At 62.7% G+C, this 13069-nt stretch overlaps 1 protein-coding gene across 1 annotated transcript; it reads left to right on the plus strand.

Moving 5' to 3' along the window:
• The first annotated feature begins 4845 nt into the window (after positions 1-4845).
• AJM1 (apical junction component 1 homolog) lies at positions 4846-8145 on the plus strand. Its single transcript, XM_067309281.1, has one exon. The coding sequence runs from the start codon at positions 4846-4848 to the stop codon at positions 8143-8145; it is 3300 nt and encodes a 1099-aa protein (XP_067165382.1).
• The last annotated feature ends 4924 nt before the right edge of the window (positions 8146-13069 follow it).

Genomic DNA, 13069 nt, shown 5'->3' on the forward strand with positions numbered 1-13069 from the left:
TACTCAGTGTTTGGAGGCAGTGCACTGGCAGTCAGTGCACTGGCAGTGTGCTCAGTGCAGCGTGAGGCAGTGTCCAGGCAGCATGCTGGCAGTGTGCATGGGACAGCACACAGGCAGGGTGCTCAGTGCAGTGCAACAGGCAGCGTGGGGCACTGCACAGCAGTGCACGGGCAGTGTGCACGGGGCAGCACAGAGGCAGTGTGCTCAGTGTGGTGCAAGCAGGCAGCACACTCACGGGGTAGGCAGTGGGCAGGCAGCACACAGCCAGCGTGCTGGCAGTGCCCATGGGCTGCTGTGCTCAGAGGGTACCAGGGAAGTGCAGTGTGCACTGGCAGGGCAGCGCGTGGCCCCCGCACCCCGCACGCAGCAAACGACCCAGTTCCTCAGCCGTCCCCTTGGGCCCTCTCCAGGGCAGCACAGCCCAGGTCATGCGCCGTCCCCGTCACGTGCAGGAACGCTCTCGCGGTGCTCACCCGACCGTGCTCACCCGACTCGCAGCCGAGCGGTGCCCCTGGGAGACGGGCGCCCCTGTGCTGCGTCCCCAGAGCAGCGTGCTCTGCGGCGGCTCCCACTCAGCCCTGCTGCTTGAGGGCACAGTGGTGCCCATGGGGGGCTCCGAGACAACCCCCCTCCCCCCGGCACCTGGCTTGGAGATGCTGCCAGTGCCACGTGCGCTGCATCCCAGTGCCTCCCCGCTGCAGGCCCGGCCTCTGGCTCCTCCGCCCGGTGCACAGCCTCTCCCGGTGCTGGGCCCCCCAGACACAGTGGGTGCTGGCAGAAAGGACTGTTTCCCGTGACGCTGGCTGGCTTCTGGGCAGGCAAAGGGCAGGCACCAGCCCCAGGTCCAGGGTAGGGACAGAGCCAGACAGGGGTTTGGGGTGTCCTGGAGCAGTGTGCTGGCAGTGGAGGTCCTGCAGGTGCAGACATGGTGGAGGGTCGTGTTTGGCAGAGGTGTTTGTGCATCGTGGGCACCCCAGTGGGATTAGATGCGGGGGTTGGCTCTTGGGTGTAAAGTTCCTGTTGTGCCCTTGTCCTGCCGGAGCAGCAGCCCGGACAGTGGGGACATGCAGGGCACTGCAGCTCTGGGACAAACCATCTGGATCTTCCCCAGTGCAAGGACACGGGGGTGACGCTGCCGGGCACGGGGCTTGCTCTCTCCCTGTATGCCTGGCGTGCCGCCGCAGGGTTGCTTGATCCCCATGCCCCGTGTGGGGAGCTCAGCGGGCACCAACACAAGGCGGCTACGGAGACATGGGCAGGGAGATTGGTGGCCCCCAAGGGAGAGGGTAGGCAGGGTTTGGAGGCAGAGCTGGGTCCCCGCTGGCTGGGCAGGGTGGGAGAGGGCACAGACACCCCAACGGCTGGTGTGACGCTGGGTGCCGTCCTTGCGAAGGGTGGCCTCGGCAGGGCCGTCTCCTCCCTGATGCGCAGCGGAGGTGCGGGTGCTCCCCCTGCTCTGCTGCAAAACCCCAGCTCCCACCCGGGAGCCCCCGCAGCGCTCCAGCACCAGCCTCCCCCACGTCCCCCGCACCCACGCCACTCCGCGCCGAGAAGGAATAGTTCGGAGAAACCATGGCAACCCTACGCAGCGCTGGGAATGCCAGCGCCGCGGCGGAGCCGTCGCTCCCCGGGCAGCGGGTTCCCTCGCTGCCCCGGCCTCGTGCAGCCCTCCAGGGCGGCTTGCAGAGGGATGGGGATAGGGAGGATGGACGTGCCCCACCCATGCGGCTGTGTGTGTGACAAGGGTGCCCATGTGCTCGGGGGTGCGCACGGTGGCCTAGCTGGGCTTGGGTGCAGTTTGGCTAAGCAAGGTTGGGGTTGGATGTCATTGCAGGAACCTCCCAGGGGCATTTGACCCCAATCCAAGGTCTTCCTGGCCACAGCTCAGGTGACAGCAGCGTGGTGCCACCCCCCCCTGCCGTGGCCTTTGCTCAAGCATCCCATGCTGGAGTTACAGTGCCCCAGGTGGCTTTGGCATGGTGACACTGGTACCAAGTCGCCTGCCCATGTGGACTGGGGTTTCTGGGATTCCTCATGTGCCTCTTCTATTTTGCAGTGCTGGAATGGAGCCACTGCAAGGCCCTCTGCCAGCTCTGCCTGCCCACCCTGTCCCTGCTGCCGCCGGACCAGGTAGGATCTTCGGACCACGGGCCAAAGCATGATTGTCTGCCTGCAAACTGTCCAGCTGCCATGGGGATGGGCTTCCCCCTTGGCCTCAGCACCACTGTTTTGGGAAGGAGACTGCATCTAACCCGGCGTGGGATGCTCACCTCCCCAGGCCCCAAGTCCTCCCAACTCCAGCCCAGCACGATCAAATGCATGTATCCCAGCAGAGCCCTTCCTGCTCAGCCACTGCAAGGCCAAACCTGCCTCCTCCAGCACCCAGTTCCCACTGGATTCCCATCTCCTCCCAGCAGACTCCCAGTATGGAGCCCAGTGTGGCCCCTGCAGCCTGCCTGGTTTCCCAAAAAAACCTCCAGCATCCCTGGTGACAGGTTTCCAATGCAGGTCACGAGGCTCTGGCTTCACCAGATGCTCTGGACTGTCTCCATGCTGGAGGTAGCTGGGGGCATGTGTGCACCCAAAGGCGCTGCACCCCAAAAGGCAGCTCCTGGCCTTTTCCAGACTGGCAGTAAGCTCTTCCCGGTCGCTGGATGCCCCAGTCCCTTCCCAGGATACAGATCCCCTGGTGCTGCTTCCCCCCAGCCCCACCAGCTTCATCCTGATCCGCGTGGTCTGTCCCCTCCCAGCTTCAGTACCAGACAGGTCTTTATCAAGGTAAAGAGTTGGAAACAGAAGCTACAAGTGAAAAAGACCCCCCTGCCTCCTTCGTGTAGTCGATACTGCTTCTTGCTGAATAAAGTCTGTTCCTTTTCTCCCTCAAACGCATTCCCTGTGGTCCTCTGCTTCTGTTTAAAGTGAAATGCATTTTGATGGCTTTCGTCCCGCACCTTTATTGATTTATGAAATAACCAGCTCTCGCCCCTGTGCTCTTGGGCCTCTTGGCCAGGTAGCCAAGAAAATTATCCTTAGGATCTTATGAAACTTAAAGCAGGCTGGGTATCGCCCAGCATGAGAAAAGCTAGTTGTACACGTGCTCTGGGCAGATTATGGTACCCAGCCAGTATCAGCAGGCCGAAGCCCACCCGATCCTTTGAGCAAACTACCTTGTCTTCTCCCTGTATCAGCTTGAGGACCCCTGGATCGTGCTGATGCCTGCCTTTGTCACAGATGCATCACGCGAGTGGGAATGGAGCTGTACAGCCAGGGGTTCGGGCACCCCAGCCACCTGCGCGGGCTGCAGAGTAGCGTCCCTGGAGCGGGGGGTGGGGTGCTCGGCGCAGCAGGCGTGCTGTGTCTGCACACGCATGTGTGGGGGAGCCTGTACGCACCCCCAGCTGGGCACTGCTGTGGGCCCCAGGGTTGCCCGTGGGCATGGGCTGCCGTGTGCCAGCCTCCCTCATGGCAGGGAAAGGAGCCGGACAGCTTGCCCAGCTCCTGCTGCCGATGCAGTTTTTCTGAGCCTGGCAATCATCTTCCCCCTTACCCGTGAGTCTGTCTTAGGGAGGGGGGGGTGCATAAACACAGCCCCTCTCCCATCCTGCATCCAGTCCCTCTTGCTCTCCCACCCCCGATACACCACGTGAGATGTGTCCCCTGGCTGCAGGACCACCTGGGACACAGGAGAAGGCAAAGCTGGAGGGTGCGGAGTGAGCAGAGCTCTTCTGGCACCAGGGTGCTGCAGGCCCCCAGCTAACGGTTAATCCTGACGTGCCTTGGGGTGGCCCAAGGGCTTGGTCTGCTCTGAGACATGGGCAGCGGGGAAGCGATGGAGGAGGTCTTGCACGGGTTTGGGGCATCAGTCACAGCGCCCCTCTGGTTAGGCCGTGCCGGTCTGGATGGGCCCCAGGGAGCAATGCAGCCACAAGCAAGCAAGACCAATGCCACCCCAGAGAGGTGTTCCCAGACCGTGCATCTGCCACGGGGAAGGGGCACAGCTCCAGTTCCTCTGGCATGGGATTGTCACTCTGTCTCCAGGGCTGCATGGGTTTCATGGCCACGGCGATGGGCATCCACGGCCCCCCCTTTGCTGAGCGATGCTCCCCAGCTGTCTGCATGCCCCATGATGCTCGGCATTGTGCGGCTGTTGCACAGAGTACGCTGAGATGAGGACACCTGTGCTCCCAGGAGGCCCCACGGCTGCTCCAATGGTCACAGCAGGGTGCCAGGCACAATTTCCCCATCCCTTAACGAAAAAAATCCCCTTGCTGAGTTCCCCCCACCCTGTTTAGAGCTGCCTGTGACACCACTGGGGATCCCTGCAGCCTCCCAAAATCAGGACAGAGCCTGTTCTTGGGTCTCTCCAAAGTGACCTTGGCTCTGCCCAAGCCCCACGTCCTGGTTCTGGGGACCAAGAGCCCGCTGGGGCGCCACGGTTGCAGATTCCTCTCCCCGGTGTAGAGATGGCCACACTCTCCGCTGCCCTGTCACCTGTGTGGGTGCCCAGCAGGCCTGCAGGCACCCTCTGATTTGGTTGTCTTCATTTGCACTCTGGATTTTGAGCCTGTCAGAATTGCACTTTTCAGCTTTTCTCTAGCTAGGATCAGACTCACAAAAGCACCCGTGGAAGCTGAGACTCCCCTAATCCCCCCAGCTCGGAAGAGTTGTCAGAAAACCTCCCTGAGCCAAGAGGCATCAGGTTTTATCCTGCGTCTTCACAGCTCCCCGGAGGTCCCTGCCGGGCCCGGCTGGGATTGAGGCCCCTTCTCTGTTCTCTTGCAGGGCCGGCTGCCTTCCTCTGAGGCACTCTGAAGGGGAGCTGGCGAGAGAAGAGTCACTTTTAAGATGACACGAACCGACCCACCTGACATACTGGTGTCTACAGTGTACCAAGACATAAAGGTGGCTTCCACAGCCCCCCAGGATTCGATCGTCTGCCAGCCCCTGGCACGATGTGACGCCTTCATGTCCTCGTCCCTGCCCCGCGATCCGCAGCCCTTCAACAAGCGCCACTGCAGGAGCTTCGACTTCCTCGAGTCGCTCGACGACCAGCTTGGCGCCCCCGCAGTCATGGAGCGCCCCGGCCTGCACCCGGGCACCCCCGAGCCGGCGCCAGGGCGCCGAGCTCCGCCGAAGCTGGACGGTTACACCGGCAGGGCTCCACCGGCGGTGAAGGAAGGGCCCAAGGAGCCGCCAGCTCGCAGCGAGGCGAAGCGGCGTGCCCGATCCAGGAGCGCTCCCCGGGTGAAGACCACCTTCACACCGGTGCCCATCACCATGGCGGCGTCGCCGCCGGTGGCCCGGCGCGGGCGCGAGGCGCTGCGGGCATCGCGGGAGGCAGCCCGCAGCGAGCCCTCGCCACGCCGCGAGGGCGGCTACGTGCCCCGGCGGCCGCTGGCGAACGAAGTGCACCCCATCAAGCTGCAGCCGCAGCGGAGCAGCACCAGCCGCATCTCGCCGCTCTGCGTCAGCAGCAACTGCTTCGAGGAGGCGCCGGGCGCAGCCAAGGTGGCCGCCAGCCCCCACGTCAAGTGCCGGGTGGACATCAAGCCGGACGAGGCGGTGCTGGTGCACGCGGCGCGCAGCCTCAAGGCTGCGCAGAGCAGGCCGGAGCCGGCGGGCTGGCCCCGAGCGCCCGGCGTGGCCCACGGCCTGGCAGTGCCGGGCAGCAGGCAGGTGTCCGTGTCGCGCACGCCCACGCCCAGTGACTCGTACAGCGGCGAGCACCCGCTCCTGCCCTACCCCGGCGAGTACTATGAGGCGGACCACCGGGGGCTGGCGTACCAGACGGTGCCGGTGCCCTCCTCGCGCGACTACAGGGAGTACCCCGAGAGGGGCTGCATGACCTTCGCTGCCCCCAGCGTCCCCACCAAGTACTTCTACACCGAGGAGCCCGTGCGGTGCCCCAGCCCAGCCATGCCCCTCAAGAGCTCCGGCTACGCAAGCTACCCTTACCCCCGGCGCCATGGCCCCCCGCAGCACTTTTACCCAGAGGAGCCAACCAAAGTGAACGTCCACACCGTCCCGCCCCGGACGGTGTATGTAGAGGAGGCACGGAGCTACCCCATCCAGGAGCCCCCTGCCCACGCTTTCTACGGCAACGACCCTCGCTTCTACGCCCCCCGCGGCACTCCCATGAAAACGCTGTACAGCGAGGACTCCAGGACATACCCTGCCCTCGGCTCTTCCGCCAGGGTCTTCTACGCTGAGGATTATGGGAAGTACCGCGAGCGGGAGGCCGTTTCGCGGACATGCCCCCTTCCCCGCAGCACCCAGCCCTTGCACTTCAGCGACTGGTACTGCCCCGAGCGGAGCACGCTGCCCTACCAAACCTTGCAGGTGTCACGGTTCACCCCACAGCCGCCTGGGCGCGAGGCCATGCTCTCCTCCTGGCACGCCAGCTACAGCACAAACCCCGCGCGGCTGGGCAGGGAGAGCCAACACTACTCCAAATCCTGGGACAACATCCTGACGCCCCTTGTCCGCCGGGAGGACCCCCTGCTCCGCGGGCGCAGCTACGAGAACCTGCTGGCCCAGGATCAGCAACGTGCCTTATCCCCCGACAACCGGCGGCAGCCGGTGGTGATCAACCTGTCCAGCTCGCCCAAGCGCTACGCTGCCCTGTCCCTCTCGGAGAACTCCATCATCGAGAGGGTGCATGCAGATGGCGGCCGCTACCCCATGGGCCGCTCCTGGTACGTCACACCGGAGATCACCATCACCGACAATGACATCCGCGCCAATGGCCTCGGCAAGAGCGAGAGACGCTCAGCCAGCTGGGACGTGCTGGACTCAGGGCGGGAGGGCAACTGCCCTTACTCTGTGCCCTACCACCCAGACCCTGTCACCAAAGAAAGTGCCCAAAGCAATCCGACCCGCCAGCGCAGCCTGGAGCAGCTGGACGAGCTCATCACTGACCTGGTCATTGACTACAAGCCAGCACCCAGCCACCGCGCCGGTGACAGAGACAGCATCGCTGACCAGCTCAAAAAGCTCATCAACAGCAGCGCCCCGGGGCACCCCAGGAAAGCAGAGGCCAGGAAGGCCCCTGCCTGCACACCCGAGGGAAACCGGCCCATGAAGGAGCAGCCAGGCCCCAGCTCCTTCTGCACTGACCCTCGCCGTGAGCGAGGCAGCCACGGGCTGCCCACGTCTGTCTCCAGCAACAGCTTTGAGAAGCACCTGGACAACTGCTCTCCAGACCTGAGCGCTGAGGAGGACGACATGATGATGTGCTCGAATGCCAAGTGCCGGCGGACAGAGACCATGTTCAACGCCTGCCTCTACTTCAAGTCCTGCCACAGCTGCTACACTTACTACTGCTCCCGAAACTGCCGCCGCGAGGACTGGGACACACACAAGGAGAGCTGTGTCTATGGGCGCGTTGGCAGCATCTGCCGCCATGTGTTACAGTTCTGCCGGGAGAACACTGAGGTGCACAAGGCCTTCTCGCGCATCGCCAAGGTGGGTTACCTCTCCCGGGGACGGGGTGTGCTCTTCTTGGGCTTCCCTAACTCGGGCTCAGCAGAGAACTTCCTCCAGTTTGGCTTGGAGAGCTTGCTGATGTCCCCCACATACCTGTCTCTGCGGGAGCTGGAGAGCTACTCGGATAACCTAGGGGAATATGCCCGGGAGCTGCGGGAGACTGGCAACCAGTACGACCCTGATGAATGTTTCCTCTTGAATGTAACTGTGGCTGTTGCCCAAAAAGTGCCAGAGAGGCCATCTCCGAAGATCCAGGTGCCAACAGTCAGGAAATATGCCAAGGTGGCCTTAGCCTCATCCAGCCCCGAGAAGAAGATCTTGAAGAAGGAGCGGGACATGGAGACCTTGATCCTGACCCCGCCACCTGGCACAGCAGACATCGACAAGGAGGGTGAGGAAGGGCGCAAGGCACGGGAGGTCTGCTTCATCAACATCCAGCGGGAGCTGCGCATCCGCGGCGTCTTCCTGCGCCATGAGTTCCCCAAGATCTACGAGCAGCTCTGCGACTTTGTGGAGAGCAACAAGCGCTTCACCCCCACCACCATCTACCCCATCGACAAGAGGACAGGCAAGCAGTTCATGTGCATGATCATGGCTGCCTCGGAGCCCCGCACCCTTGACTGGGTGGCCAGCCCCAATCTCCTGGATGACATCATGTGAACGGGGCCCCAGGGCCACCTCCCGATGGCCCCCTATTTATTCCCCTTTGTAGATACGTGTTTTATTGTGGGCACGCTGATGCAGTAGGGCTGGATAGCCCTCTTGCTCTCTGCGATGCCTCTTGGTGCCAGTGCTGGGGGAGCGCGAGGGAAGGATGCTGCCATGGAGGGATCCATGGAGGCTGGGCATTGTGGGTTGCCAGCATTTGCTGTAGTGGGCTGGATCCAGAGCTTCTGGGATCCTGGGCCCTAGCTGGACTGGAGGAGGCACGTGGGGTGGTGGGACCACAGGCTGAGGTCTGTCATAGAGGATGGGTCATTGGCGGCCGCCAGTCAGCATCTGGGTGAGTCTCCCCAGAGCCCACTCTGGCTGAGCCAGCACTTGGCCAGGGTGCGGGGCACGCCAGGGCCCTGTCCCAGCCTCATCCCTGCCCCTAACCACTAGACAACACGGCTACCTCTACGCAAACATGGCCAGAGCAAGCATTTGGCACCTCTGTGGCTGCCCACACATTACTGCCTGCCCCCAGGGACTCAGCACAGCCCTTCTGGGATGTAGCCCACAGCAGGTCCCAGGGGCATCTTTGGTGGCACCTAGGCCAGGAGGGCACCCGTGGAGCGTTGCAGTGCTGCTGAGGCTGTACAAAGCCTGTGGGTGTTGCCTGTAGCCCTGTATGGTCTCTGGGTACCTGGCAGGGGCCCTATATAGTTTCTGGGTGACATAGGGGCTCTGTTCCTAGAGCATCTTGGCGTCCTGAGCATGTTACTATATGATCTGTTGGTGCGGCAGGGACCCTATAAGATACCCTTCGGGTGGCAGCTAGAATCTATAAGGTCTTTGGATACATGGTACTTTATATGGTCCCTGGATGCTCGGCAGAGGCTGTGTGGGTCCCTTGGACGCAGGCCTGCGTGTTAACCCAGGTGCAGGGTACGACACCAGTGCTGTGGCCCCTGCTGTGCCCAGCACAGGGTGCTGAGCCAGGCCTGGTCCCAGGGGTGCCAGAGGAGGGCAGTGAGCAGACGCAGGGCTGTTGAGGAGCCTACTGCATTTCAGCACACGTGGCACTGGGGCTGCGTGGGGCACTGCGGGCAGCGCAGGGGGAGAGCAGTGGGGGATGCTGCATACCAAACCAGTTGTGGCAGGGCCATGTTTCAGGGGATGCCTGAGCAGATACTGGGGAAGAGAGGTGGCAGCGGCCCTTGCTGCAGGAGGGGACAGGGCAAGGGACAAAAGCTGGTGCCACGACACAGTTTCAGTGAAGCAATGAGCTCCCAGAGGTGGTATGGGTCAGGGGACCTCCAGCCTGGCATGGAGGCACCTGGAAAGGATGCTCGTCCCCACTGCCATGCCCACATCTGCCCCTCTGCAGAGCAAGCTGGGTGTCTGCCAGCCCCCCACCTCTGCCAAGGGCTGTCTGGCACTTGCGCTCGCTCTGAGAGATCTCTACAGTCCCAGCAGGGCTTGGGTGCCCCACGACGGGGAGGGGGACATGGCTCCTAGCCTGCCAGCTCTGCCCAGTGATATCAGCACACCTGCATGTGCTCCCATCCCTGGGCACGCTGTAGGATCCAGGGTAGCAGGGGGGGGGCGATCTGGGGTGATCCCAAACCCCTGCTCTCTCTGCAGCAGGTCCTCACTGTTCATACAGGGCCACTCTACGGCAATGCCCAGCTCTGTGCCAGCCCCGGGCTCTGTCCTCCCCAGGGTTGCGCGGTCGTTCAGCGCTCCCACTCTCAGCTCCCTTGGGAGCACTGCAGCTGGGCATTGCCCCCTTTCCCAGCTGCTCTAAGGTTTCCACGACTGACACATTTTTGCAAGAGCAGCCCCAGCATCCCAATGAAATGCTGCCAGCTGTGGCACTTCCCTTGGCTTGGGGGAGGCTCTGACATCTGCCCCAGAGCTTGGAGCTGGGCACTGGCCAGGTCGGGATGCCGTGCTCCCAAGCTGTCACCAGCAGGGGCCAAGCGCTGCCCTGGAGCACGGAGAAGATCCCCCTCATCTCGCTCCCCATGTGCCGCTGTGCCCCTCCAGGCAGCGAGCAGCTTTTCTGCAGGGTCCCTGAGGGAAAGCCCCCCAAACTCCAGCATGGCCTGGGACCCCAGCAGCCTGCAAGGACATGGCATGAGCTGGAGCAGGACTGCCCCTTCCTCCCTTGCAGAGTTTTCCTCCTCCCACACGTGGGGCAATTGCCCTGGAACCAGAGGGCAGCAGGGGCAGCTGCTGTGAGATTTGGGCCAGGAGAAGCTGTGGGGACCACCCCCACCCCTTGCTGCCCAGCCCCGCTTTTGGATGCCCTGCCTGTTTCTCAGCCCCAATGTCCTTGCCTCCTGCCCACAGCTTGCCGCTGGATCAGGACGGAAGGCAGGGACATGTCAGGGGACAAGAAGGGCATCAGGGCTTCATCTGATCCCTTCTCAGCAGGGCCCTGGGGAGCAGGCTGCACAATCACCCCCCACCTTCATCCCGCTGATCCCTGCCACGATCCCAATTCTGCAGCCAGACAGGGACCAAGTGCCCCTTCACCTTCCTGCAGGGTTGTAACAGGCCTGGGCTGGCAGCCTCGAGCCCTCCCAGGCCTGGCATGGCCCCAGTGGAACAGGGGCTCTGCAAAGCCCCAGATGATGGCAGTACCTGGGAGGGGAAGGGGCCACCCATGCCCTGCCCCTGCTTCCCTTTGCCTTGGGGAAGGGACAGTGCCAACACTCACAGGGCAGGGTGGGAGACATGAGGGGGTCTCATCCCTTTGGACAAATCCTGTAAGAGCTCGATGCCTCAGTTTCACCACTTGGGAATGCCATCGGCAGCCTATCTCTGCAGGGCTAGCAGCAGAGATAGTCCTGCTTGCTTAGTGCTAGCAATAAGCAATATCCTTCCCGACACTGCCTTGCAGCAGCGCCGGCAGAGCAGGCAGAACTGTGGGGGAGAGTCAGGGCAGGGCCACAGAGCAGATTTCCCTTGCTGCCAAGAAGCTGGTACCGAGTTCCTGCCTCAGAGGGTGTTTCCCCCCTCTTCTGCCTCCACCCTGCCCACTGGCACTTTGATTTTACTGGCCACGATTCGTCCTGGGTGCTTCCTGCGCCTTGGAAAAATGGAGGGCTACCAGCTGCTCTGCATGGCTTTTTCAGGGAGGGGGAGCGTTGCCCCAGGGTTGTGCCCAGTTTCACTGCCTGTAGGCAGGCTGGGCTCTGTGCATGAACCACACTGGTGGGGGCCAGTGCATGGAGCTGTACGTGCCCTTGGTGCCAGCATCGCTGATTCTGCTGCGAGCTGGCAGCTTGCAGCCTTCATGGGCCACAGGAGCCTGTGAATCAGGTCTCGGGTAGAGGGGACAGAGGGGATGTGGGTCTCGGTGGAGGGGGCATGGCAGGAGGGAGGTGACACAAGTAGGTGACACTTCCCAGGCTTTGACACCAGGCCACAGTTGTGTCCCCGTACCAGATGTGGGCAGCCTGGCGCAGGGGTCCGGTGCTGCTGCCAGACGGGAGGTAGCGAGGAGGGGGCCGTGTGTGGGCATCCATCATCGCTGCAGGGGAGCCACCACATCCTGCTCAGTAGATGGCTCCCAGATTGGGGATTTTGGCTGGCACCTATGCGCACCCTGCACACTTGTCTCAGACCTGGCCGCAGGGTTTCTGGGCCTGCTGGCAGCACGGGGTGGCGGGCCCATCGCCAGCGGCGGTGCTGACACGAGCACTGCCCTCGTGCCCAGGACGCTGCTGAGTGTCTTGGTGATATCCTCAGTGTCTGAGCTGGCAGGGTTTCCTGCCTCACGCCCGTGACCAAGGGGCAGCTCTTGTCTCTGCTGTACCCAGTTGCTCCCCAAACTGTGACTTCTCCTGCCACGGCTGGGGACGAAGCTGGCAACACCTCCAGCCTGCTCCTGGCCAGTGCCCCTTTGTACCGCTGGGGTCCTCCATGTGCTTTAATCCTACGTCACGGCTGAGATCCGAGCGGGTCCTCTGACTTCAAGGCATCAAAGTAGTGATGGATCCTTTCAACTGTAGCCTGGTTTCTCCATTCCTTCTTCCAGCTGAACACAACAAGGAATAAATTAAAAGACTGAAACTGCATCTTCATGGCTAGGCTCCCGGGAGGATTTTTCTGAACTAGGACGGAGTTCTTTGATACATGCATGTTCTATTTATTTCCTTTTTTTATGATGCATAATACTGAAGAGTTGGGTGCCACATCTCCTCTCGTGCAGAGCAGAACTAGGTCTGTATTTTACCACGTTTCATTGTATAATTCCTGCTGGTGTCCCGTGGCACAGTTTAACGAGATATACTTATAACAAGAGATCTATTTCTTTGGAATAACCATAAAGTATAACTTGAATGTACTGCCCTGCCTCCCGCATCTCCTTTTCCTGCTGGGAGGTGCTCGAGGAAGAGGGGCAGAGCTACCTTTCGGGGCTGGACCCCCCCCCCCCAAAAGGCTCACGAGCAGATGAGGAAGGGGGCTGATGAGGAAGGGGGCTGCCGCAACCCCGGCAGGCCGAGGGGAGGGACGGCTGCAGCGGGCAGGCGGGAGGGCAGCGAGAGGGGCGGCAGCAGCCGGTCCTTGGCCGCCACGAGGGCCTGCCGAGCCGGGCTGGCCCTGCCGGCGGCAGCAGCGCGGCCTCCCGCTGGGAGCAAGAGCCCGAATCCCAGGGGACCTCAGACGGGCGACGCAGGGGACGAGCGGGATGGCGACGGACGGCAGCGACGCCCCAGCCGGTGTCAAGGCCGTGCCTGTCCGTGGCCTGCGGGACCCGCCAAGGTGCCCCGCGCCCTTCAGGGCCCCGGGCTACCCCGGCACCAGGGCGGTGGGCGCGAAGGGCCGGCGAGGCCTGCTCGTAGGGCTGCGGGCCCCTCCCGGCCCCTGCGCTGCGGGACACCCGCCCCAGCCCCACGTATGGCCCTTTAAACATCCGCCCTCCCTC

This window comes from Apteryx mantelli, chromosome 21 (genome assembly GCF_036417845.1).
Source record: "Apteryx mantelli isolate bAptMan1 chromosome 21, bAptMan1.hap1, whole genome shotgun sequence".
NCBI classification, from domain to species: Eukaryota; Metazoa; Chordata; class Aves; order Apterygiformes; family Apterygidae; genus Apteryx; species Apteryx mantelli.